Source organism: Gossypium hirsutum, chromosome A09 (genome assembly GCF_007990345.1).
Source record: "Gossypium hirsutum isolate 1008001.06 chromosome A09, Gossypium_hirsutum_v2.1, whole genome shotgun sequence".
In the NCBI taxonomy this organism is placed as follows: Eukaryota; Viridiplantae; Streptophyta; class Magnoliopsida; order Malvales; family Malvaceae; genus Gossypium; species Gossypium hirsutum.
Genome location: NC_053432.1, coordinates 45,673,320 through 45,700,257, shown reverse-complemented (window position 1 = coordinate 45,700,257; position 26,938 = coordinate 45,673,320). Strand labels below are relative to the sequence as shown.

The 26,938-nt window shown below is 31.9% G+C and overlaps 3 protein-coding genes across 8 annotated transcripts; 1 reads left to right on the top strand and 2 right to left on the bottom strand.

Moving 5' to 3' along the window:
- Nucleotides 1-9,106: 9,106 nt before the first annotated feature.
- LOC107888770 (uncharacterized) lies at nt 9,107-13,193 on the top strand. 3 transcript variants are annotated; one of them, XM_016812972.2, is made up of 10 exons: nt 9,107-9,493; nt 10,437-10,532; nt 10,990-11,074; nt 11,462-11,583; nt 11,804-11,828; nt 11,908-11,991; nt 12,117-12,146; nt 12,594-12,699; nt 12,785-12,849; nt 12,940-13,193. In XM_016812972.2, the coding sequence occupies exons 1-9, from the start codon at nt 9,392-9,394 to the stop codon at nt 12,846-12,848; spliced, it is 714 nt and encodes a 237-aa protein (XP_016668461.2). In that variant the 5' UTR covers nt 9,107-9,391; the 3' UTR covers nt 12,849; nt 12,940-13,193. The 3 variants fall into 3 exon arrangements, 2 of the variants coding, with proteins under 2 accessions (XP_016668461.2, XP_040933595.1); XR_005901695.1 differs by having other exon boundaries at nt 9,137-9,493; nt 12,769-12,849; XM_041077661.1 differs by lacking the exon at nt 11,804-11,828 and having other exon boundaries at nt 9,137-9,493; nt 11,908-11,971.
- A 1,324-nt stretch (nt 13,194-14,517) lies between these two features.
- On the bottom strand, nt 14,518-17,195 carry LOC107888769 (40S ribosomal protein S7). 2 transcript variants are annotated; one of them, XM_016812969.2, is made up of 6 exons: nt 17,026-17,195; nt 16,041-16,124; nt 15,872-15,945; nt 15,660-15,783; nt 15,078-15,260; nt 14,518-14,876 (listed from the first exon to the last, which is right to left on the bottom strand). In XM_016812969.2, exons 2-6 carry the CDS (start codon nt 16,113-16,115, stop codon nt 14,757-14,759), a joined length of 576 nt encoding a protein of 191 aa, XP_016668458.1. In that variant the 5' UTR covers nt 16,116-16,124; nt 17,026-17,195; the 3' UTR covers nt 14,518-14,756. The 2 variants fall into 2 exon arrangements, with proteins under 2 accessions (XP_016668458.1, XP_040933594.1); XM_041077660.1 differs by having other exon boundaries at nt 16,959-17,111.
- Nucleotides 17,196-17,651: 456 nt separating this feature from the next.
- Nucleotides 17,652-24,333, bottom strand: LOC107889952 (putative nuclease HARBI1). 3 transcript variants are annotated; one of them, XR_005901694.1, is made up of 5 exons: nt 24,209-24,328; nt 23,735-24,111; nt 21,540-21,585; nt 18,367-18,697; nt 17,652-18,288 (listed from the first exon to the last, which is right to left on the bottom strand). XR_005901694.1 is itself a non-coding variant. In XM_041077658.1 (5 exons), exons 4-5 carry the CDS (start codon nt 20,185-20,187, stop codon nt 18,932-18,934), a joined length of 1,176 nt encoding a protein of 391 aa, XP_040933592.1. In that variant the 5' UTR covers nt 21,540-21,585; nt 23,735-24,111; nt 24,209-24,330; the 3' UTR covers nt 18,769-18,931. The 3 variants fall into 3 exon arrangements, 2 of the variants coding, with proteins under 2 accessions (XP_040933592.1, XP_040933593.1); XM_041077658.1 differs by lacking the exons at nt 17,652-18,288; nt 18,367-18,697 and adding exons at nt 18,769-19,386; nt 19,467-20,187 and having other exon boundaries at nt 24,209-24,330; XM_041077659.1 differs by lacking the exons at nt 17,652-18,288; nt 18,367-18,697 and adding exons at nt 18,782-19,386; nt 19,467-20,187 and having other exon boundaries at nt 23,735-24,034; nt 24,209-24,333.
- Between the last annotated feature and the right edge of the window lie 2,605 nt (nt 24,334-26,938).

Here is a 26,938-nt window from a genome sequence, read left to right as displayed (position 1 = left end):
CAGAAACATAAAGATACGCGGATAGCTCAAAAAACATTTACAATGTCAATGTCCCAAACATGGTGTAACATCTTGAAATAGGGCCTAGTTGGAATGGTGGTTTCGGGACCACAAATTTGACATCAAAATATTTAATTTATGATTATTATGAGGCCTATAATATGATTACATGCATGTGTTAAAGTTTCATGAATAAATTCTTTGAGTAAGGTGTTCAATTGGAAATTAGGGACTAAATTGAATAAATAGCAAAACTTGAATTTTAGAAGCAATTTGCATGAAATTGCTTTGGTTTATGAATTAAAAGGTCATGGAGAGTAATTTTCCCAAATTCTAAGTTTTTGGACAAAAATAGGCTTGCACGGATTTAATTTTAAGGAAAGGGCTTAAGGGCATTTTGGTCATTTGGTATTTTAATGAAATAAAATGGGAAAAATGAACCAAAATCAGCCCATTCTCTTTCTTGTCCAGCCGAAACTTCAATGGTTTCCATAGCTAGGGTTTTCAAGCTTTCCAAGCTCAATAGTAAGTGCTCTCAAGCCCCGTTTTTCATGCTCTTTGTATTTTTGAAATCCCGGTAGCTTGCTCTCTTCATTTCTACCATATTTCATGCTAGGGTTCATGTTTAAAAATATACCCATGCATGATTTGCTCGTATTTTGATGTATTATGGAGGAATATGAAAGATAAATATGTATTAAACATCTTTTCCTAGTTGATTTTCATGAAAAACCCTTATAGGGACCATTTTGCAAAAGATGTAAATGTGTGGTCGAAATGAAAAAATAATGGAAAATGTGGGCTACCATAAGAAGAAAAAGTGTTCGGCTAGGCTTGGGTAAGATAGAAAGTGCATTTGTTTCATTATACGAGCCTAGGGACTAAATCGTAAAAATGTGAGAGGTTAGGGGCAAAACAATCATTTGGACTGGGGTAGATATTAAACTTGAAATATATAATGTAGTGTATTAATGAATTAATTTTGTTGTTATAGACCCCGAGAAACAAATTCTGGAGGTCGATCGAGGTAAAGGCAAGGTTTCGGAATAACCGAAACACAACTCCGAAAAGAATACCAAGTAAGTTCGGATAACTTAAAGTAAACCCCTAATATGCATAATTGAATGATTTATGAATGCATGTTGATTGCATTTATTATTAGCATGAAATATCATAGAAATGCATATTTGATGGTAACATGTGAAAAATGTCTTGGATGAGGTTGACAAAGGGAATTCGATGGATAAACCCTCATTGATATGTGTAAAGAGATCCTACATGTGTTGCAGTAAGGATTTAGCCCTGACAGGTAATCCGTGATCTCAAGTATGAAAAGGATCTAGCCCAGACGGGTGTTCCTTGAATGATCAAGCTTCCCAAAGAATATGTGTGCATTATGGATTTAGCACGGAGTAATCCGATTAAGGTCTGAATTTAGCCTGGACTAGTAATTCAGATCCGAGCTCATTAAGTGTGTTTGTTGTTATAAGGGATTTAGCCTGGACTGGTAATCCCGTCATCACTTTATGAGTTCATGATATGAGGGATTTATCTTGGACTGGTAATCCTGCCATGAGATGTGAGGTTCGCGGGAGTGCATATATGTGAAATGATCATTCGTAAGAATTGACGGATAATGGGTATTCCATCGAGATTTCCGAGAAACTCAACAGGACTAATATGATGTATGTCAATAAGATGATGAATGATGAGCTCATCTACATAAATTACATTATGCTTTGTTATGTAACTAACTCATTGATTGAGTGCATGTGATAGGGAATCGTTTTATAATTGATGATTTCATGATTTAAATATGGATGTATGCTAATTACTCGGTAAGTTTACTTTCCGGTTATTCGAGCTTACTAAGCATGTAAATGCTTACCCCTCTCTTTTTCCCTGTCTCACAAAGCTCGAGGACTCGAAAGGATTGGAAGACGATTGGAGAGTCAACACACTATCAACTAGAGAAGCTTTGGTATAGAGACTTTGTTTGTTTTGTTCAATGGCATGTATAGTATTTTTTGAGTATTTTGTTATATGTGTCATTTGATTTGTCAAATGAATGCATGTAAAAATATGTTTATTTCTTTGTATATGGCCACGAAAATTGGATTAATTGAAGTAGGCTATGACCTACGAATTTATGCATGGTTTTATTTACAAGTGATGGGTCGTTACCAATTGGCAATGAGTCACATGAGCGAGCCAATTTCGTATGAATTAAAGTGACATGGGAACCCATAAACACTAAATGGGAAATAACCTATCATGTATGAAACCAATGATATGAGGTTTCCATACATCTAGTTTAATCAAGATTATTTACAAGTATATAATTGTGTTTTACTTTGAATTTGGTAACCACTAAGCACAAGTAGTAGAAAGGGGTGACTAAAGGCTTGGAAAATAGCCTATTAGAGTTCACATGGTTAGACACATGGGCGTGTGTCTAGGCCATGTGTGACACACGGTTCCCTTCTATGGGCGTGTGCTATGGCAGTGTGTCCCCTGCACTTAAAATTTTAGCTCAAAGTTGTACACGGGTAGGCCACACGGGCGTGCACCATGGCCGTGTTAAAAAGACAGTGTCGTCCACGGGCAGGCAGCACGGGTGTGTGCCATGGCTGTGTTGATAAGTCAGTGTTGCCCATGGCTGAAGGGCATGGGTGTGCCCCAAGTCACACGGGCGTGTGAGTCCACACGGCTCACCTACACGAGCGTGTGACACTTTATGATAAGGAAGAATTTCCTAAGGAGCCCAAGGTTTATCGAACGTACCCGAATTTGTCCCGCATTGCCACTAGGTATGTCATAGGCCTCGAAGGCCTATATAAGGGATGAGTTGTTCATAGATGAAAAGCTTAAAATTTGAGTAAAACTTGGTGACCCAATTTGGTACGTTTCAAAATGTAAAGTCCTGGTAATGCCTCGAACCCTATCCCAGCGTCGGGTACGGGTGAGGGATGTTACACATGGCCTTATATGTAATAAACATCGATGCCACTGTCCCAGACAGGGTCTTACACGAAATCAGATACGATGCCAATTTCCCAAACATGGTCTTACACACAAAACAGAAGTTGATGCCAATGTCTCAGATGTGGTCTTACATGCAGAACAGATATCGAAAATCCTATGTCATGACATATGTATCCTAACTATTCCTAGGGTTCGTACGGGACTTTTCGGACGTTGAAACTTTATCGATACTTTCTCAAATGGCACATATTTAGCTTGAACATTCATTTATCACAATTCAATATCATATGAATAATAAGAATTCAATTCAAATACGTTTATTGTATATCGACTTACCTCGTACAGATTCGAATGGATGGAATCGGTTACTCGACAATTTTCGACTTTCCCCGATCTAATTCCGTTTTCTTTAATTCTTGATCTAAATCAATTCAAAATTTAACTTATTCAATCACACATTCATTCAAAACAATCTATATACATATAATTAGGGCAATTTGCAAACTAGCCTTCACATTTTCACATTTTGACACTTTAGTCCCTAATTCACAAACTCACAAAATCACAAAGTACACATAATTTGCATATACTCATGCTTAGTCGAATATTCATAGTACTCATTCAAGTCCACACATTTCATTTATTTCACATTTTAGTCCCTCAATTTACAATTTCCACAGTTTAGCCCATTTTACTCAAAATCATCAAAAATCCAAAGATAAAATATACAAATCCAACATTAAACTTTCATATATCAACAACTAACTTCACAAAACTCATAGTTTCATCAATGGAACATTTCAAAATCATCAACAAAATCAGAAATTGAGACATGGGCTTGATAGTATTCGAAGCAACGATTACAAAAACGTAGAAATTATCAAAAACCTAACAAAAATAAACCTTGAATCAAGCTTGGACCATGGCCGAACGCTTTAAACACCTAAACCCTATATTTTATTTCTATTTTTGGTGGAAGATGAATGAACCAAATGAATTTTTAACCTTTGTTTTATTAATATTAACATAATATAATAAATGCCAATTTTGCCCTTTATTATAAAACCATTTATTCACCTAACACATGACCTTTTATGTCCATCCATCATTCAAATGGTCTACTAACAACATAAGGACCTCTCTTTTAACAAGACAAATCAATTAATCACTTTAACAAACAGCAGGCAACTTTTACATTTTACGCGATTAAGTCCTTTTATCAAATTAAGCACACAAACTATTAAATTTTCATACGAAACTTTCACACATACTAATTCATATATCAAAAGCACGAAAAATAATATTTAAATATTTTTCTGACTTGGATATGTGGTCCCAAAACCACTACTCCGACTAAGGTCTAAACCGGACTTTACAGATTGATATATAGATATTTTGGTTGTTTGATTACATTTTGCAGGTTGTTTTTTGTGTTGATTTGGTGTTGTTTTATTGTTGTTTTGTAGTTGTTTATTATGTTGTTTCGCTGCCATTTTTAATATTATTTGGATATTATAGAACTTTATTTTATTATTAATTTTTCTACTATTTTAGTTGTCACTATCTCAATATAAAGACTTTTTATTGTATTTTCAATTTGTCTGTTGTTTCAAGAATTGTTTTAATATCGCTTTTAATTTGTTTGTTATTTTAATATTGTTTTAATGTTTTTAAGTGTATTTGATATATTATATTTTAAAAATAATTTATACAATAAAATAATCTAAAAAATTAAAATGGGTTGGGTCGAGCTGGGCTCGAGCTTTACTATTATAATTCGAGTCAGGCTTGGGAAAATTTTTAGGCTCATTTTTTGAGTTAGGCTGAGCTTAGGCCTAGAAAATGAGTCTAAAATTTTTTTGAGGCTTGGTCCAGCCATAATCACCTCTAATATCAGCTACAACACATCTATGTGGAGCGGTAAACTTCCTGATCGTTCAGAACGTTGACTTTTTCCTCACATATGTTATGATTTTCCATTAACATCCTGTTCCATGCATTGTGCACTTCGCCTCATATTTCTCGGATCAGGAGCATGTAACAGTGAAGTTGACACCACACTGTATGATATACCGCTTAATTGCAACTACAAAAGCATTTTTGGAGTCAAACTTCATCCCAACCTCTAAGTGGCCAAAATTTGTTGACGATGTTGCATGCACTGATCTTCAATGATGGAGGTCTGGGAATTCTAAACTACCTTCAACAGCAAGATCAACAGTACGTATGTGAGGTGGGGGTTCGTACACCGTGAAACTCGAATCATCCCATCAAGCAATGTCTAAATCTTCACTACCAGAACCACCATATTCTGGTTTAGTAGGAATGGAATCTAGTTCTGAAATTATTGCAACTTCCGCACCATTCGGTCTAGACTCCTCTACTGGGTCATTATCAGTTTCAGACTCCTTTTTGTTCTCTTTATTCTCTTGTCCCCCTTCATTCTCTTCATTCTCCTCTCATTCATTATCAACCCCGGTCGCAAGTCCAGAGTTGGATGTGCTTTCATTGGTCAAGGTTATCAGGAGTAGATCAATCATTCTTGTAAATCTGATGTCAATCCCAAAATCACTTCTATTTGGCAGACTGAAGTAACTCTATGGTATACCTGTGTAAGGTTACCAGGGTTGAACATCAACGTGCTGAAGTTAAAATCAAAGGCACTGACAGAATACCATGCTAGTGTCTCGTTGGCCCGGTGACCAAATACGTTCGACTATCCCCCAAAGTTGTAATCAAGGGGCGAAATCAATGAATGCCTCGCCATTGATGACAATTCTAGAGTGCCTTGGTAGGAGCTTTTTAGCAATGATGTGAATCCATCGCACAATCGTGTGGTTAGACTTTCTACTTCTTGATCTAGCGAGGAATTTGGCAGACATTGTGTAATCGAGCTCGGGCCACCTTCGTCCTCTTCGAAGAAGTCAACATATAACTTTAGTACAACATTCCCACTCAAGCAATGAGATTCAATCATCGACTCCAACTCATTGTCCCTTGTGATATCAAAAATGGCATATCTAACGGGGTTCAATGACGTTAGATATCTATATTTCAAGCTCAAGATTCTTCTCTAAATCCCCACTTTGAGCCTAATCCTTGTCCGAAACTCGTTTAATGTTATGCTCTGGTTGAATGCCAGATCTTCATATTGGGCTGATACAAAAACAAGCCCAATTGCGATCTCACAAATTTGACCGTTGTAATGGATAACAACTCTGAATTGTTTACTCATCTTGAACCAAATAGTCTGTTGCACATGTTTAAAATCGAGAAAATAGTAAAAAGCATAGTTCTCATCACCAAATTAAAAGACCTACACATAATTTAACAAATTACCTTTGCTTGGACAACAACGTAGGTACAAAATTTAAGTTTTTCACGACAACTCTCTTCTCCTAATGCCAAGAATCCTTATGGAAACAATCTACTTGAAAGGTCGGTATGAAAACTCAATGGACTGTTTTGAGTTTATTTTATAGAGCTCATACCCCGTGACACATCAAACGATTCCAACAACACATGCCCCGGGCATCATGGGTTTTTGAGATATACAGTTAAAGTTAAAATTTGTGGGGGAGAAAATGCTTCCTTACAGCGGCATTTTTCAGCAAGGCAACAATGTATGAAATTTATCCCAAGAATCTTGGGTTGCAATGGGCTCATAGGAAGAAGCAATCAAGTTGGGTGGGGGTTGAAACGCTTAGAGAGAAAATGCCCCCAACTTGATTTCTTATGCCTCTGAGCCCTTACAACCCAAGATTCCTAGGATAAATTTCATGCATTGTAACCTGGGATTCCTGGGATAAATTGAAAATTTTTCCTTTTTACCCCGCCCCATCCCCTATATAAATGGTCGTTCTCATCCCCTACTCCAACATATATTAGCCTTCTTTAAATTGTTTTCTTTTTCTTTTTCTTTTATGTTGAAATTTTTGGGTTTGAAATTTATTTCTCTCTAGCTTTTAAGTAGTCATAGTCATAGTTATAAGTTGTGTTTGGGTTTACAGTGATGTCATGGAGCTCAGTAACTTGCAAATTTCACTTGTCGTGTAAGTATGGAGCCATCACCTAAGAAGTCGGGATCGCATTGCAACTCGAGGTCCAAGTTGATGGTGATTATACCATCTCAGGTTGAAGTGTAACTAAGGCTTCAAGTTTGTAAAGGTTATTCTATTAAAGGATGGAACATAACTGGGGCCCTAATTGACGATGATTATGCGGGCATGAAAATGAGCTTCTTCTCGTCAGAGGAGCATGCTTTATAAAACCCATACGAAAATGTTTGGAAGAGAAACACAGGGTTGTAATACATCAAACTCGGCCTAGACGTTATGGTCGAATCTGGAAGGTTACATTAATAAATTGAAACTTTAGTCATTTGTTTTCAAAATGTATCTTATTCTGAAACCAAAAATTGTAGATTTTACAAAAACTTGCCATAACTTTTTGGTAAGAGAATTTGTCATTCGTAAAATGTTTAGGTTAACCTTTGAATCGTATGCTTATAAAACTTGATTTTTATAAAATCATCACGCTTTAGTTACTTGCTTTGTAAAACACATAATCCCGATTAAAACTTTGCAGCAAAAAAAATTCTTAGAGTTGTTTAACTTTCAACATCTCAAATGGCGCCTTCAAACATTGGCTCGAATGCCAACTATCACTGGGCTAGAACTTTAGTTTAGCAAACCACGCGACCTTAGGTAATTTCTTTATTGCAAATCTACCTAAGTTAGCTTAGCTCTCGAAAGATGAGAATTCTCCCAAAAATTCTCTAAGGCAACAAAAAGTACAGCGAAAGCAACTCGAAACGAAAAAGCAATGAGACAATTGAAAAGTCATAAGAAAGTGATGCACTCAAGATCCTTGAGTAAATGTTCTCAATATATTCTTTAACTCTGAAAGAATGAAGAATAATGGGATTCAATGGGATTAATAAAAATGAAAGAGGAGGCATCTATTTATAGTTGAGCTCGCCCAGATCCAACGGTACAAATTGAGTTGCATCGGCAGTTGAGATTAGAGCCTATCTACAATTAAAAGTCCTAAGGGATTTAAACTCTATACATCTTTATCCCTTGGGATTTACATTATTTACTCTAGTAACTCTAGTTTTACTCGAGTTTTTCACTGCGTCACCAAAATTTCAAGTAGATGGGCTTCTCCATGGGTTCCATGAATCAAGCCAGTCCAAGTGGGTCAAATGAGCCCCATTTAGTAAGTTGACCTCTATGGGATGTTCTGTGGGCAATGGTCACGAGCTTTGATCCGCAGCCCGTGACAATTGCATCAACCAAGACCACATCTATAAGGGTAAGACATAGGTCCCACATAATCACGTTTTAGGCAAGGCCACTGTATAACATTCCTTTCTACTTAAGGGCAATTGTTATGCCAACACCTCACAAGCTCGCAGCACAACACTTCAACCTCACGAGATACTTCACGAGCTAGGGTTGCCTACGAGAACAAAATCCTTTTGAGATCCTCCATCTCGCAAACCCACGGTAAGGTGAGCACCCACTATGGGTACCACACCTTTGACAGAGGCATTATACTTATCATTTGTATATCGTGTTTACTTATTGTCCTAACCTGACAACCCACACCTAAAAGAAATTGATGTTAATAAGTCAACTAAGCCTTAGGGAATACAATACCAATAAGAAAATGACATATGACACCTTGAGAAGGACCGATGGTTTCCTTTATAAGATTTCTAGGGCTAAAGAATCTCTCTCTCTCTCCTCTCTTTCTCAACCACTTGTCCTCCACCCTAGCACTCATAGTAAGCTCTACAAGTCTTTACCCACTCGTTAAATTATCATCAACCAAGGCAATCCCAATATCAACAAATCTAAAATTAAGATAACTAAAGTGACAAAATTTATAATAAAAAAAATAAAAATAGAAGTCTCCTCAAACTTGAATGATTATAACTTTTCAATCCTTTAACCTAAAAATTTCACTTTAGTGAGATATTTTTTAAAAAGATAAAATTATAAACATTTTATCCACCAGTAAGCAAAGTGACCAAACAAAGAGTTCTTTCCGCAAAGTGAGTAAATAATAGTTTAAAAGAAAAATAAAACATAAAATTACAACTTTTTTGTAGGATCAATAGAATAAGTAACCGAATCGGAGGCTTTCTAGTTTTTACATATTCATTCTCAAGAGTGACCACCACACCATTAATAATTGCGTTGAAATGAATGAATCAAAATTTAAAAAACTTGGAAGCCAATTGCTGACAACTGTTGACCAAACATACCTTCTTTGAGAAGAGAAGATCAAAGCAACTCTCTCTCTCCATTTCTTTGCCTGAAAGGCTGAAACAACAAGATTCAAACTTAGGAAGTTGTTAGCAGTTGTTGGGTCATTCTCATTTCTGAGTAACGAAGAGATGGTGAAGCTCAATCCCAACTGGGAACTCAAAAACTGCTGTAACCATGAACAAGTTGTCTTTCTTGTCACTGTAGCTGTCTGCACTGTTGTTATACTTGCGGTACTCTCTACCCTTTTTCCAAATCTCTTGGGTTAATTTGCTCTACTTAAAAGTAGGAAACATTGGGTGATTTGAAGTAAAGTTGTTAGTGGTTTACTTAGTACATTACTAAAAGCAGATGGGTATTTATTTGTTGGTTGCATTTAATTTGAATGTTGGATTTGTTTAAAGCTAAGCCTGCTTCTGGTAATTGGAGTCAATGTGTCTGGGGTTCGTACTTCAATGCCTAAAACCCCTTCCCTATCCTTAGATTGCTGCATCCTCTGTACAAAAGGAAGGCTATAATTTAGGGTTAAGGGATTAGATTTCACTTTTTTTCTTTTTGGGGTTCAACGATTAGATTTCATTTAGGAAAAAGAATAAATTTCAAGAACAAAAATATATTGATTTTAATGTATGGTGCTTCTAACTTGGTAATTTAGATACAAAATATAGATTTCAGTTCATCCTGTTCCAACTTGTGCTAAAGCTGAGCCAATTTCAGATGTGAAATTGACTCATCGAACTTTATTGGTTTATGACAAAAGAGGGTTTATTGAACCTATATAAATTATCTTGTAATTATTTTTTACCTGAAATTCAGTCATGTGGAAAGACTTTTATACTCTGATTGCAAATTACTATTATGCTGATTAGATGTCTTATTGAATGCTATTAGAATTTGGATTTGAATTTTTGGAAGTAGTGTATATTGAGTAGCAAACTATGAAATCTATGGATGTGTTAGATGTCTATTTAGTAACGAATTTGAAATTCTTAAAATATTTTTAGATTTAACAACTCTATATTCTTTTTACTTTTCCAATATATATTATATTGAATCTCAACTAAATTGTCCATAATATATGTATTTCATTCTTACCATTTACATAATAAATAAAATCCAAATTTCCAATACCATGTTCCCAAAGGGAGCATTAAATTTTTTATTTGATCTTCGTAGCTGTGGAGGACGATACTATTGAGACCTTTCAAGCTTGTAACTGTATTCCTTCACGAGGCTAGCCATGCTATTGCTTGTAAACTCACATGTGGTCATGTAAGTATTTCTCTCTACTCCTACATGCCGTCTTGAGAATTTACTTTTAACATTTTTTTTTTATGACTGTTAGATAAATGCTTTGGATGGCAATGTAGCACTATAATGACTCTAGAAGATTAGACAGAGATAAATTTGAATGAGGTAGAGGAAACATGACAAGACAAGCTAAGCTTTTTCTCATGTTTTCATATAATGGTTTGATTTAATAGGACAGCTAGTTCCTTTTAGCTTTCTGAAGACAGGATTAGTAAAATGATAATGGTAATATAACTCGTACGCGCTGCACTTAGGATCAGTGCTTAACAGATTATAGGTCCATCAGTTCCATTTCTAAGTGTAACCACAGTTCTATCTAAACTACTTATTTGGTGCATCTTGAAGTGCTTTATTGATAGCATAACCTTGAAGTGTCCTCTTCTATGTATAATCTAATTTCTAAGGAATTGATATCCAGGTGGAAGGGATCCAGGTTCATGCAGATGAAGGTGGAACAACTCAAACACGTGGTGGCATATACTGGCTAATATTGCCGGCTGGATGTACCTTCTTAATTCCTTTACTGCTTGCTTACACAACAGATACAGACCCACACCTTTATAAATGCATAATTATGTCGAGATTTAGTTGAACTACAGCCTTTTGGTATTTTGCTTTGGTGAATTGTCTTACTCATCCATTTATTAACATGTTGGTGCATGCTGTTGTGCATGTAAATTTATTTAAAACCTTTGTGTTACGTTTGGTTGGAGTATTATTTTCTCTATTTGTTTTTGTCATTGGTTACCTATAAACTAATTGCAATTGGTAATTTTTAGCAACTCACATGACTTATTTATGGTAAAGAGGATGAAAACTTTTCGCTTATACTTCCCCACACAAGATGGCCTGTGTTGTTGTCAGAACTAATACTTCTTGTTATACTTCAGATCTCGGTTCATCATTCTGGGGAATGGTTTTGATTCTAGCATCAACAAATCTTTTGACTGCAAGAATTGCTGCAGGATGTTTTGTCGCAGCTCTACTTATTGTACTCTGTGTAGCTAAAAATGTAAGTATTCATGAACACCTAGAATGACCTTATCTTGGTAGGATTTTTTCTTCTTTTTAAATGTTTCGTTGGCAAATCAAAGGTGCTAGAATTCAAAGCTAAAGTTCAAGGGTTAAAAGGGAGCCAAAACCACATTCATACTGTTTATTGAGACATCCTTCACACTATTACTGTTTCATGTATGTATGGTTCTTTATTATCTTTTATGTTGTTTTGGCAGTGGACTCTAAGGGGACTTTGTATTGGTATGTCTTTGGTAGCTTGAATAAATATGGCTTGATATACCATCTGAGTAATGTCAATCCCTATTGATTGAGATGTCAGGGTTTGTCCTTTTCCTTGGTGTTGTTTGGATTCTTCAAGAAACAACAAAGATTCGCATACTTCGGTATATTATTCTGTTCATTGGTAAATGAATCTCTTGTTCTCATTCTGAACTTTCTTCTATTTCTTACGAACGTGACTACGATTCCCTTTTTTCTTTTACCCCCCATTTTAGTGTGATCAACAAATGTCCTATGCCTTTGATGCAGGTGTAATGAACAGCTTGTTTTCAGTGTATGGTAAGATTTTTGGAACAAGAAACACAGAATCTGATCGGTGAAATACTATGGAGGTCTTTGTACTACGAGTTAGATTGCATTTTGCTTCCTTTATTCAGAAAAGGGGCAAATTAATTCTTGTACGGTAGATCAAAGAGCAAATTGGTTTTCTGTTATAAATTTCATCCATTTTTACTATTAAAAACCGATCATTTGATCTGACGTACCAAGTGTAATTGTTTGGTTATTTCGTAATAGATTTGGATGATACTTTTAACAATAAAGGACCAGTTTGTTCTTTGATCTAATGTACAGAGACTAGTATACCCATTTTTTGAGTAAATGAGGTAAAATGCAATCTGACTTCTAGTATAGAGGGTCTTTATGGTACTTTTGCCAATCTGATTTGATAATTTTAATCTGTTACATAATGTTCAGATTTCGTATGAAATATGGTTGCTGCTACAGATATATACGACGACCTCATATCTCGTAGAGTTCATTCTAGTGATGCCGAAAAATTCGCGGAAGTATGTCCTTGTCCTTGCAATGGGGTCGGATGGGGTGTGATCTGGTGAGAATATAATGAAATAAAATCTGAAAACATGCATGTATTTGTTGAAAATATTCACAAAAAGAAAAGTAATATGTGATGGCAGGGGGTTAATATCATTGGTGTTTCTTTGTGGTGCAATGTATATTGGACTTGTAATATTGTCTTGAGGTAAACTTTGCTTCCATAGTCTCTTTGATTTTCAACTCTCTGAATTCTGTAGGGACTAAAAATCTTTCTTTTTGTTTGTTTCTTGCACAGGAAGTAAGTGAAGAAACAAGGGCAAGTTTGGTTTTTCTTCGACAATTTGATCATCATTCAATGTTTTATTTACACACATATTAAAAGCTGACCTTATCATCACACACACCTCAATTAATCATCCATTTTTATTCTTCTATATTTCCACCACAATTAAAATTTACAACTGCTGTGTGCACTCAAATGTCTCCAAGAGCCACTCATAACATGCTCTCATTTTCTCTTGGTATTATATTTGGAATCATGTTTATATATATCGTTTTTAAGACTTGCATTAATTGGAACAGTCATAGACTACCATTTTATTATAGCTTTCTAATATAACATAAGCTATGAAATACACCTTTTAATAAATTAATTTTCAATAATTTCACCTCATATTTTCGTAAAATTAGTTAATATATAAACAAGTCCTTAAACTAGTTTTATAGTTAAATAAGCTATTAACCTATGACTTTTAACCAAATAAGCCTTTAATTTTAATGTTAAAAGTAAATATTTTCAAATTTTAGGCTCTTACCTTAATGCAATAGAAATTCTACATTTTAACATCAACATAAAATTTAAAAAACTAATCAATTTTGTTCTGAAAAGAGCAATTAATTGTGATAAGTATGGTATATAAGCACTTTCAAAAAATATTATTTTATTTATTATTTAATAAGCTATTTTCATCAAATTCACATCAATATTGAATGTAAATCAATTTAAAATTTTAAAATATTTTTATTTTAATATTAAAAGCAAGAGTTTTCATGAGTAAAAACAATAAGTTAGGGGCTTTCTAACTACAAAAATAGTATAGTATGATAGTTTAAGGTTTTTTTTAGTATATTAACTTAAAATTATTTCTATTTGTAAGTAGAATAAAATTCATAAATTTTAATTAAAATGTTATTTCCTTTAATTTTTACATAAAAAATCTATTAATTATATTTTATTCTTTAATCAATAGAATTAGTTTAATTAGCCTTTAATATCTATTTTATAATTCATGTTCAGATTTCGAAATTGTTCCTCTCAAAAATATTATTTCCAATATCAAGATAGGTATTTTCTTTTAAAAAATACGGGTTATTTTATCATCACAACAAACACTTATTAATCACTATTAATAACTGTGGTAAAGTTTTGAAATAGACAAATCTGGATCTTAGTTCAAAAGCCCAACCAGCTATCTTCGTAAATCGTAATGCCTTTATTTATATCATTGCAGATGAAAAAACAGTACTTTCCCTCGAGAGATCAAAGACCTCGAAGCCAATCTTCAAAGAACCTCAAAACCAGAGGATATGGCCTAGTTCTCCATTGACATAAGTGATTTTTTAATTTTAAATGTTTTTATTATCGTCAAAAATTGTGATGAAAAAATGATTTTAAAATGTTTATTTTATAAAGTAAATAAATAAATTTAGATGATATTTAATATAATACATAAAATATTATAAAATTTTAAATATAAAAATTCATATTATGATGCATGATATTTAAATAATTTAATCTAATAACATAATATAAAAAAATCTAAAATTTTAATTAGTTAATATAAATAAATATTTTGAAAATTTTACTATAGCATTTGGATGAAAAAGCTTTCATCGGAATTTTTCATTGCTTTAAACAAGAGCATAAGAATTGAGAATAAAATTTGTCAAACAACAATAACCATTTTAAACTCAATCCCACACCATCGCAATGCATACCAGAAACTAAATCATAAGAAGGAAATTAAATCCATATGACTTTGCTTACCAACTCTTAAAAATGTCAAAATTTTAACCAGAAATAAAGTTTCACAACACTTCAAAAAGTACTATCTATGCCTCCGTCACTGGGAACTCAAACACGACATCCTTTCCAGCAAGCTTCCGGTAAACTGCAGAAAACGTCTCAAGCTTGTACTCTGTGTTATTACGTTCCTTGGGGTCCAAATACACCTACCCAAAGAGGGTGGCAGAGAATGAAAGAACATTAGCCTTTAAAAAGTTAAACCAAGATGACAGCCACTATGATTAAACAAAACCATTTGAAGTTGAGGACAGTATATTCACAACACCACAATTCTTTCACTCATAACATTTAGCAATCTAAAGCTAGAATTCGTGTTAGTTAACAATTACAGTGCACAAATGTCGTACCTTCATTATCTTTGATCCATCAATTCTATATCTAGTGCGCTTCCCAACAATCTCAGCAGGTAAGACAACATCTTCTAGCATTGCCTCATGTACAGCAGTCAATGTGCGGCTGCGTGGCCTCTGAACTGCAGAACCTTTCTTTGGAGGCCTTAATATCCTCCTGGTGGCAATAAGAATCACATCCTACAGTATATATAAACCAAATAAACACTTAAAATCAAGAACATGAGAATCAATTAAACCAATTGGAAGTAGTCATTATCAATAAGAACTAGAGATTTATGTTAAAGGTTAAGCCAGATGTAAAAGAATTCATGAACACATAAATTTATTAAAAGCACAATTAATCTATTATTTCTTGCAGAACAGCAATGTATCAGAGTAGAACGACCCAATGATGAAAGCATCTTATGCAACGTATATGAATTTAAAGTTTACTGTATTTTGTACTAAATGGTAATGCACTTAAAGAAATCGTAAATTTGAACACCTAAATAAATTCACATTCAGGCTGGTCTTACTCTAATTGTTTTCATTATACTGAAGGAAGCAATTTGAAGGAGTAGCTTGTCCTTCACTCACCTTGCCACTGAACTTCTTTTCAAGTTCCCTCACAAGCTTAACATGAACCTTGCGGAAAGCTTTCCTCAATCTATACGGGACATGGATAACAACAGCTTTCCGGCTCCCAGAAACATCAATTTGGCTGCATGTAAACAAATTTATATTAATAATATGACGGACAAATACACAAGAGAGCTAACAAGTAATGCATCCCAGTGAGCTATTCTTACACTGCTGAATTAATATAGAGATCTTTAAGGTCACTTTTCAGATCTTGATTGGTATTCTCCAAATCGAAGAATGCCTGCAACAGAAGTAAATGCACATGTAATGAAATCATAACCAGAGCACATTTGCAGGAACTTTTCAAGTGAAGAAAACATAAGAACATTATAAAACCTGCGCAATAGACTCCTCAAATTCTGTTGGTTCAGCATCCTTATCTTTGTGGATCTTCTTCCTTGATGTATACATCTTTGAAATCTGCATAGATGGATAGATAAAAAGTTGAAAGGAATTTGAGGAATTTCAAACAAGTTCAATACAAATCAGATTGACCAGAAATTCGATCAAATATTATCCATAGGCAAAATTTCACTTGATATTAAAAAAGCTAAGATCCAGCTCTCAGTTTTTTTACCCAATTTATGATGAGCAGGACCATGATACCACTTTCAGAAGCAATAACAAGTTGGATGCTTTATAAAGTTCTCATTATGCCAAAGTTCAACTTGGAATGCTCTATACCGACTTGGCAACTTATACTAGAACATCATAGTTAACCAATTACTCGGGCAACTCATCAGTTCTATACTACATTATCAGTAAACTGACATTAATTTTGCTGATTGTAAGTGATTGTTAATTGATTCCCATAGTAAGTTACATGACAAAAATTTGAGCACACACAAAGTTTAGGATTTTTCACACATTTTATCTCAAAAAGACAACATAGAATTACAAATGTCAAAAACCAAAAAACAAGATTCAAACAAAACTATTAGCTCAGAAAGTAATATATATACATACATATATATATCGACACACTAACAGATAGAGAACCCTAAAGCACATTATTGAAATCCTAGAAACAGAATTGAATTACTAAAAGTAAATAGCCGAATCAGAATCAAAACAGCATTTATTTCCATCTGCATTTTTCCAGCATATAAACAAGCCACAGAAAAGTAGCATATCTTGCAAAAATCAGAGTAACAAAAAGTCAAAAAAGAAGTTCTGTCACTCTGGTTTTATGAGAAAACGGAATATGAAAATAATAAATAAATAAATAACAAAGACATATATCATCATTCTCACTCCTTTTAAAGCATTTTGCGCATTTTCTAGGAAACCAAACAGGTGATTGGAATATGAAAAGAGGTACCTGAAAGAGAAGCCAAAGATGGAAGAGATAAGAGACACCAAAGTGAAAAAGGAGGCTCTGTTTTAACTCTCCACCGTGAATAAGAAACCCTAGCGTTTCAGTGGAAGGCTACGATTTTTCTTCTACACTTGGACGGCTGTGATTCAGTTTGGTTTACATTCGGGCCGGGATTTACATGGTCTGACTTATATGGGCCTTTATATATGGATTTGAGTTGTAATGGTTCTTACATTAAGGGTCTGTTTGTTTGCCAGTAAAATATTTTTCGGAAAATGATTTCTGGAAAACGATTTACTTTTCTGGAAAATGATTTACTGAAAATATTTTCTGGTGTTTGGATGAAGCTGTGTAAAATATTTTCTGTTGTTTGGCAGATTTCCTGAAAATATTTTCCGTAAAAGTTATTTTTACATATATTAATAAATTTATATACATATTAATAAATTTTTATATTTTAAATTATTTTTACATATATTGCAATGATTTATTTATAAATAAATAAATTAAATTAAATATATAATAATACTCAATTATTAAGCTACAATATTAACCTTCATAAATTGAAAACAACCAAAGTCAGATAAATTATTTGTAATTGTGTTAAAAAATAAAAAACAAGGATTGAATAATTATAAATTAGCTTCCAAACCACAATTAATACTAGAAATTAATAATATTATCTAAATGCATAATTAGTAGTACACCACATAATAACAACATTGTCTAAGTGCATAACTAAATATTACACCACATAAAAGTATCAATATCTTCAACATTGAGAAAATTTTTGAAGCCAAATTTTTTTATGCTTTTTATTTTTAACTAAAAAAGCTTTGGCCTCGGATTCATGACTCACTAGATAATCAAACACAGAACACAAGAAGTCATCATGAAATCCTTCTTCCTCCATCGACATCACTTGTTCGTAAAGCTGTGGTGTCTTATCTGCAATAAATTGTTCCAAAGCATTAGCAATTTTGCCAAGTTGTTCACCCACAAATTTAACTTGTTCATCAACGACACTTTCTTGAACATTTTTTCTTTTACGTTTGGATGTGCCAGATGAAGATACATTTGTTCTTCCCTCTTCATCCTCTTCATTGTAGCAGTCTAGAGGCACTGAATCTTGGTTACCATCATCCAAATCTATGTCAGCAAATGTTCTGGCAAAACTCCCTATTGCCATATCTTTGCCAACAACCAAAGCCATTTCATCATAATGACAATGCTTTTATTCAAAAATGGTTCATACTTCTTGTGTGCCTGTTGGATATTATACACAATTAGAATAACAAGTATAAAACAATTGAAATATACTTAACATACATATACATATATTACCATCACTGCTGCATCATATGTCGCTCTATCACATGTGATCATTTTCATGTTATCATCCCATCCAAAACCACTTTCACCTCGAATTTTGCATATAATTTGTCATTGGTTTTTTACAGTCCTCAAATGATTTTCCACATGCTTCGCATCGCATTGGACTTGGAACCTTTCAGAAATAGCTTCGACAACTCGTTTAATAGAAACTGTTTTGAAAGTATTAGAAGGCTTATTTCCTTTTTGGGCCTCCTCTGCTAGAATTTCAAGAAAAATATGTTCCATCGGTTTTGTCCACCTGAATTGCTTGGAGGTCCCTTCTTTGTTGCCTTTACCCATTCTACATTAATAATTGTCATTGTCAATCATTTCGATATCCAACAAGCTTAAAACATAATAAATTCAATATCTAACAAGCTTAACATAATCAATATTTAACAAATTCAAGACATAATAATTTCAAAATCCAACAAACTAAAATTTTAATATCATTATCCAACAAACATTAACAAAAAAGAATAATTTTAATACTAAAACATACATAACATAGAAACAACAAACCTAAGACCTAAACCTACCTAATATTTCTAGCCATATAATCAATCCACATAGTTTGTGCAATTTCGTCTCTCTTAGCAGACCATTCTCTTGCTTCTTCTCTTTCTTCTCGCTCCGTAAGAGTTGTCATTATCAAATTAGACTCAGACTCATCGTATAATCCTTGATTAAGTAAATCATTAGGATCAACTCCCATGATATGATTATAAATGATACAACAAACCAAAACTATATCTACTTGAGTTTGAAAATTCCAAAATGGTTCAGCATCTAATACACGAAACCGTTTCTTCAAAATCCCAAAAACACGTTCAATAGTGATTCGCAATGATGAATGTCGAAGATTAAAGAGTTCCTTTGCATTTTCAGGCCCCTGAGCACTAAACTCTTTTAAATGATATCGGACCCCACGATATGGGGTAATAAATCCATTTCGAATGCCATATCCAGCATCAGCAAGATAATATTTGCCTACAATTTTACAAAACATAATTAATACTAATAAATTATGAGCTTATTGGAACTATTTGGTATTTAATGATAATTATTACCTTCTGGAATTCTTAATCCTCTTGGGCGTGAAAGTGCATCACTTAAAATACGAGAATCATGTGCACTACCTTCCCAACCAGCTAGAACATAGGAAAATTTCAAATCAAATGTAATGGCAGCCAATACATTTTGTGTCGTCCCCCCTTTACGGCTACGAAATCTTCCTTCAATGCTAGGTGGAACGGATGCACGAACATGAGTTCCATCTAATGCTCCAATACAATCTTTAAAATAAGGATAAAACCTTCTATTGTTTTTGATTTCACTAGGAGTTGACTCATCAGGTGATCTAATAACTAGTTTATACAATTTCAAAATAGCTCTCAATACAATCCTAAAGTAACGGTGAACTGTCTCAGTTGATCTATAATATCTAGATCCAATCACTCGAAACCTTACATTATGACCAATTATATGTAAAAATATCAGTACTTGCTCCCTAATATTCACAGATTTAGTTGATTGTAATAAATTATTCCTACTAAGAATATCACACAAATTAAAAAAGGCAATCGGTCTCATCTTTATCATATTAATACAATGTTGGTCACCACTATATAAAATACTATTAATATAATTTTCTCTTTCATAATCTCGATTCACACGAGGGTGAGAAGTAATTTCGTTCATAGTTTTTAATTTTTTAATCCAAAGAGCCCCAAAAGCTAAAACTGAAGCCACGGCTGCAGCAATTACATTTTGATGTTGACTACGATCCATCTACACAAAATAATGCCACACAAATATTTGATCACTACAAAAAAGGTGCAAGCTTTTCATAAGATCACATATATGAGTAAAGCTACCATGACTAAAATGCATACATACATATATGAAAATTGATATCTAATACACTAGTAGCTCATGAAGATATCCAAAAGTCAAGACTTTAAAGATATATATTTATTAGAATAATTATAACGACTGAAATTATTTTTTATTAATTAAAAAAGTTGAAAAAAACCTTTAATAATATCGAATTTTTATTAAATCTATGTTAGTATATATTATTTTAGGTTGAATTATGGTTACTATTTATTTATTATATTTAAATTTATGAATTAATGGTCAATATGCGCACTCAAAATTATTCATGTTGAACATGAATTTTTCTACCCGGCCAGCCTGCTTTGCATATTGTTATTGCCTTATTGGTTAAATGGTTGATATATTGGGTGGAACGATTTAAAATACGTCTGTTATTATAATGTGAATGAAATAATTCAAATTAGTTAGAATATTTTATTCTTTAGAGCTTTGCAACAAAGACAAATTAATCAGCCAAGTGTGTATTTTTTCTATTCTGGGAGTGGGGAGCTAAGGTATTTGTATAATGAATCATCTTTTCGGTAAGATTATATAAACTCGAGAATGATTTGAGTTGTAGTTCGAGAGATGAAAGCAACCAGAAGGGGACATTGACGTTAACTGTTAGTTAAATTGAGGAAGAAATGATGATTCTTAAAAATTTATATTTTAATTTGATATTATTTTATTATTTTATTTTTATAATAAAATTAATTCATGCTAAATGTTATTTTATTTTATTATTTTTTATCTGATACTAATACAACTAGAATTCATGTTGCCCCAATAGAGAACTAGAAATCAACTAGCATACACCCAATATCAGTCTCTGATCAATACACGAGAGTTCTCAATACCATAGTGAATATGAAAATCTCAACACAAAAAAATCAAAGAAAAGCTGGAAATAAATAGTTAGAGAAAGATGATTCAATCTTCTAGCATTCTAATTGCACACCTCTTAAAGAGAATGAACATCCTATAAATAGAGCCAATAGCAAGAGAATTACTCAAGTCGATTTACTCAAGCATTACAAGGACAATTAGCACATATTTTGCCAAAGCAGTTTACACATACCTTATAGTAGTTATCCACACATGCTTTGCAAAGACAATGCATAAATAATTTACAGTTACACATGACTATCCTACATAGTAATCTGATTCACAAAGAAAATTTCACCGTAATCTAATTCACAGCACATACCATCGAATCGGCAGCAGAAAAATCTAACAAAAATTCCATTAAAAAACAGAAGAATTACCTGAAACAACAACAGAATCTTGACGAACAGCAACAAGAAGGTGAATCTGAAGAAAGATCAAAAGAAAAAAACCAGTTAAAATTTCAGGCATAAAATCGGCTAAAGAAACAAAGAAGGCATAAAATTTTCCCTATAAGACTAAGCACATCAAGTAACCACAAGTGTTTTCCCTATAAGACTAAGCACATCACAGCACAATATATAGTTTACAAAGTTAAACACTGCACAGTACAAAACCATTGCTACAATTGAATAATCCCACAAATAAAGAGGAATCAAGAAGACAAGCAACCACAACAATCATTTAAGGAGAAGGTTAAGGATTACACAAGTATCTAGTTTGAAAGTTAAACACTGCACGGTACAAAACCATTGCTACAATTGAATAATTGCACATCCAACTAATTCAATTTATTAATTATTAATTATTTTTATAATTTAGTTGAGTTTTCAAAGCATTTAAACATTAAAAGATATATAATAATATCAAATGTGACTACCTTCCCAATTCAATTGGTTGAGCTAAAAGAGCATTCACTAATATATATGATAAAGCTCAGGTATGAGAATATGAAAGCATCAATTCATGAATGGGAGAAGGAAAATAAGGTGAGAGCCAAAGTCAAGATTTTCAATAGGAGAAAAGTGTTGTGATCCCTACTTGAGATTCAAAGAACACATACTCCTTACTGCTTGAAAACTGTTTTGCTAAATCCTATGATGGATTGGTTGAAGTACAAAAAGAATTGGAGAAGACATTTGTAAATCAACAACAAGATAATGTAACTTCAATTTCATACCTATTCATTTTAGAGAAGAAGATAAAACGATTATCCAATGTTCAATCTTTCAAGTTACTTCAAATTTGATTAATTCAGATATTCGATGTAAACTATAATGAATGCTTGCTGGTCTAACTATGTGACAGTACTAATTAAGTTAGTGAACTCTTTTTATATGTTGATTTGACCTGCATGGACTTCTGCTTCATTTACATATTTAAGGTATATTTTTATGCTTTGACTAAAACTTTATGATCACTATATATATGCTGTTAATCCTAAAAATTTATGATCAATATATAGTATACATATAACACTATTATTTGCTAAACTACCTTATACACATAATAAATACTAAGGTGCTCACGAGTACAAAAAATGAAAAAGAAAAAGAACATGTAAATAAATATAGACGAGAGAAAACAGAAAGTCAAATATATAGTCCAAGTTCAATCCGGCCTACTTTTGAAGAAGTAAAAACAGAAATTATGACATGAAAATGCACATGAAGGGGAAAAAACTTTCGTTTTGGCTCTACTATTTACTTCATTCTAAACTCTTGGTAGTTCATTCATACAATCACCAAATCATGTAGTCCACATATAAAATTATATAGATAAGATTCCGCTTGCAGTTTTTGCCAACCATGTGTTTGTATCCTCATAAATCCGTTGATCCTTTGTAGGATAGACATGCCAATTATTAAGTAGTATCAACTTGCTATAGTGTGGGTCACTCCTTACACCAACCAAACAATCAATAAAAAACAAGCTTGAAATCAAGCATCATAAGGCATCTCTCTCTCATCTCTTTCACTAAGCTAAGATTCTTTGTTTTTTTTCATAACCAATAATCCTTTACTAGCTTCAGCATTAGAGAGTGATTGGAGTGTCAATTCCGATATGTTTTAGTTTATATTTTAATCTTGCAAATCAAATCTAGCCCCTTAAAAACCACAATAAGCTCGATCCATGCCGGTTCAAAGAAGACTCTAACATTTAGGCGTATATGTTAGAATCAAATTCACGACCACGTGTGTTAAGCAACTATTTATTCAGCTTACTTTAATGCATTATTTTTCGATAAATATGAATCACAAAAAGACTCAGCAATGTAAGAACCATAAACATGCATTTCCATTCATTTAACAACTTTTTATCATTATAAATAGCTACATCTACGTCCTCCCATACTTTTGATTCTAATAGTATGGCACAATATTTCAGCATGTCTAGAAACCATAGTTGCATGCATAATGTCTTCTTAAAAAAACCCCAAAAAACCATACAATTTGTGGATTAACATAGCTCAATTAGAAGAAACAGGGTTCATTGTCGACAAAAACTTCTTAAGGTCATTGAGGTATTTGTGAAATTTAACAACATTCGAAATATTTGTTTTTAAGGTAAGTACCTAGGTTGAAGGTGGCGACTGCTTGCTCGATGCGAATGAATAGCCTACTTTCTTTCGTACCCAGGAGAATGGGAATTTTCCAACTGACCTTCAGAGATGGGAATCAACTTGCCTGCTTCTATGCGTTTTCCTTAAGCGCTAGTTCTGCTTTCGCTGGATTCTAAAAAGGCATTTGTTTTTTGACCACAGGAGAGGCAACTCAATAGGAGCTGCTATAGAATCCAAATATGGCTTTGCTGCTTTCAAGCTTGACTTTCTTCTTTCTGGCGTGACTGCTTCTTGTACTTCAAAACAAATCCCCTGAAAATCCCCCCAAAAAAATGGTAACTAAGGAGCCAAGACCCGAAAAAAAAAGCTATGCAGGAAGAGGAAAATGCCTGCGAAAGAGAGAGAGAGAGAGAGAGATTGCATGAGAAGGAGAGAAAGAGAAGGAGAAAGGAAACGAAATACTAGCAGCAAGAGAAGGGGCCTTACCTGGATGAAGGAGAAGCACGGGAAAATGTCTTACAAAAATTGAAACCATAAGACATTTTCCCAAAATGTAAGGGATTTTACACGTGATTTGGAAAATGTTTTCCAAATGGAAAAGGCTACCAAACACTGGAAAATGAGGAAAATATTTTCCGGAAAATAAAATACAACCAAACAAACAGACCCTAAGTTTCATTACAAGCTCAAAAAAAATTAGAGTTCGGTTTTTTTCCAAATTTGAAACTCAAGCTCGTAATAATTCAAGTTTGAGAAAGTTTGAGTACGTACAAAATTGAATTTGAAATCAATTTAATCTGAACTCGAGATAAATTCAACCTAAAATTTGAAAGAATTAAAATTTATAATAGAACAATTATAATAAATATTGATAATTAATATAATTATATTATATTACTTAAAGTAAAAAAGAAAATAAAAATAAATGATTATTATTTATTTTTTCAAAATGTATTTATAAGCATTAATGTTAAAATTGTATTAATAATAAAAATAATAAATAATATTTTTATGTAATTATAAAGTGAAATAATTTTTAAAAAATATTAATCGAATATAAAATATTTTTAATGTTATAACTAAATATGTATAATAAATATATAAAATTAAAAATTATCAAAATCTATAAAATTTAAATTAAATTAATAATATGTATAATAAATTAATTTAATAATATGATAATTAGTGTTATACTTATCACAAATGATTAAACATGAATTATCATGCAATAATAATATCATTACTAATAAATTTAATTGTAAACCACATTTTTTAATAAAAAAATTACCTTTAATAATATAAATTAGAAAATTTAAAAGGTTTTTAACAATTAAAGGAAAAATAAAATATCCAAATAGAATATATCAATAAAAAAATTTTACAATTCATAAAGTCATAAAAATATATAAATTACGATTATTGTTAATACAATTATATAAAATCAAATCCCCATGGGTCCAACTCCCAAGTTTCAAGTATGAGTAACATCCAAAATTTTAACCTATATTATTATCTTTATATTTATTTTTAATTTGGATTGGATTTATTTTTATTTAGGTTGGGTTTTGAATAAAGTTTAATTGGGTTTAGGTTTGGGTTTGATTAGTATTGAGTTTGGGTTTAAATATATACTATATTTAATAGGTGTAAAGTTGATTAATTTGATTTAAACACTTTTGAATTTCAAAACTAAACCAAACCAGCAACACCAAATTAACCGATTACCTAACCTAGCCTTAAAACGAACTGAAAATTTTGAACTTACCAACTGATTTGATTCAATTGGTTCAATTTAGTCAATTAAATCAATTTTAATCGATAACTATAATAGATGATATGCTATTACATAATATAATAATATACTATATAACTATTACTAAAACTATTAATACATATATATAAAAACTATTTTGTATTATCTATTATAACAAAAGATATAGTATTACATAATATTATAATGTCTAATCATTAATGCATATATATAAACTATTAATATATTATATATGATATGATAGCATGATATAATATAGTAGGAGGGTTAATTTTCAAATGTACCAAAAGTATAGGGTCTTAGAACATATTTCAAATAATATAATAACAAACAATAACCTATAATAATTAATATATTATAAATATTACTATTATAATATGTGATATTATGTAATAATATATTTTAAAGCTATTAATACTTACATATATATTATATATAACTATTTATTAGTCTAAAATCAAAACCAAATTTATCAACTGGGTTTTTTTTAATTGGCTCTGCGTGCTCCATTAAGTTAATTATAATCGCTAAATATAATAAATGATGTACTATTACATAATATAATAAAATAGTCTATAATTATGAATAAAACTATTAATACACATATATATACCTATTATTATATTATAGATTATTATAAAAGATGTAGTATTACAAAATATTATAATGTTTAATCATTAATGTGTATATAAAAACTATTAATATATTATATATTATATGATATGATATAGAATTATATAATATAGTAGGAGGGCTAACTTTCAAATGTATGCAAAGTATAAGAACTTAGAGCATATTTCAATCAGTATAATAAACAATAATATTTAGTATTTAATATATTATGTATTACTATTACTATACATGATATAGTATCACATAATATAATAATATATTTTAAAACTATTGATACACACATATATATTTATATATATATGTAACTACTAATTGGTTCCAAATCAAAATTGAATTTACCAACTGTTTTACTTGAATTGTCTCGATTTAATCAGTTAAGTCGATTTCAATAGCCAACTATAATAGATGATATGGTATCACATAATATAATAATATAGTATATATTTATGAATTAAACTATTAATACATACATATATATATAACCATTACTATATATTAGATAATAATAAAAGAGACAAAATAGTTATATGAATTTTGTATATTATACTTATTTTATTAAATTAGATTTTGGATGGGTTTTAATTTTTATAAATTGTATTTGAGGATTAGGTTTAATTTTTTTTTTTGAACTTGAGACTTGGGCTATAATTAGTTTATTTTGAGTTTGATAATAATATGTATATTATTTGGGTTTAAGTTTAGTATAATATATTTGGGTTTTGCAATAAATATTTTAGAATATGAGTATTAGGTTTAGAATTTTAATAAAAAGGATAAAAGTTATTCAATGGTCAATATAATATAATGATAAA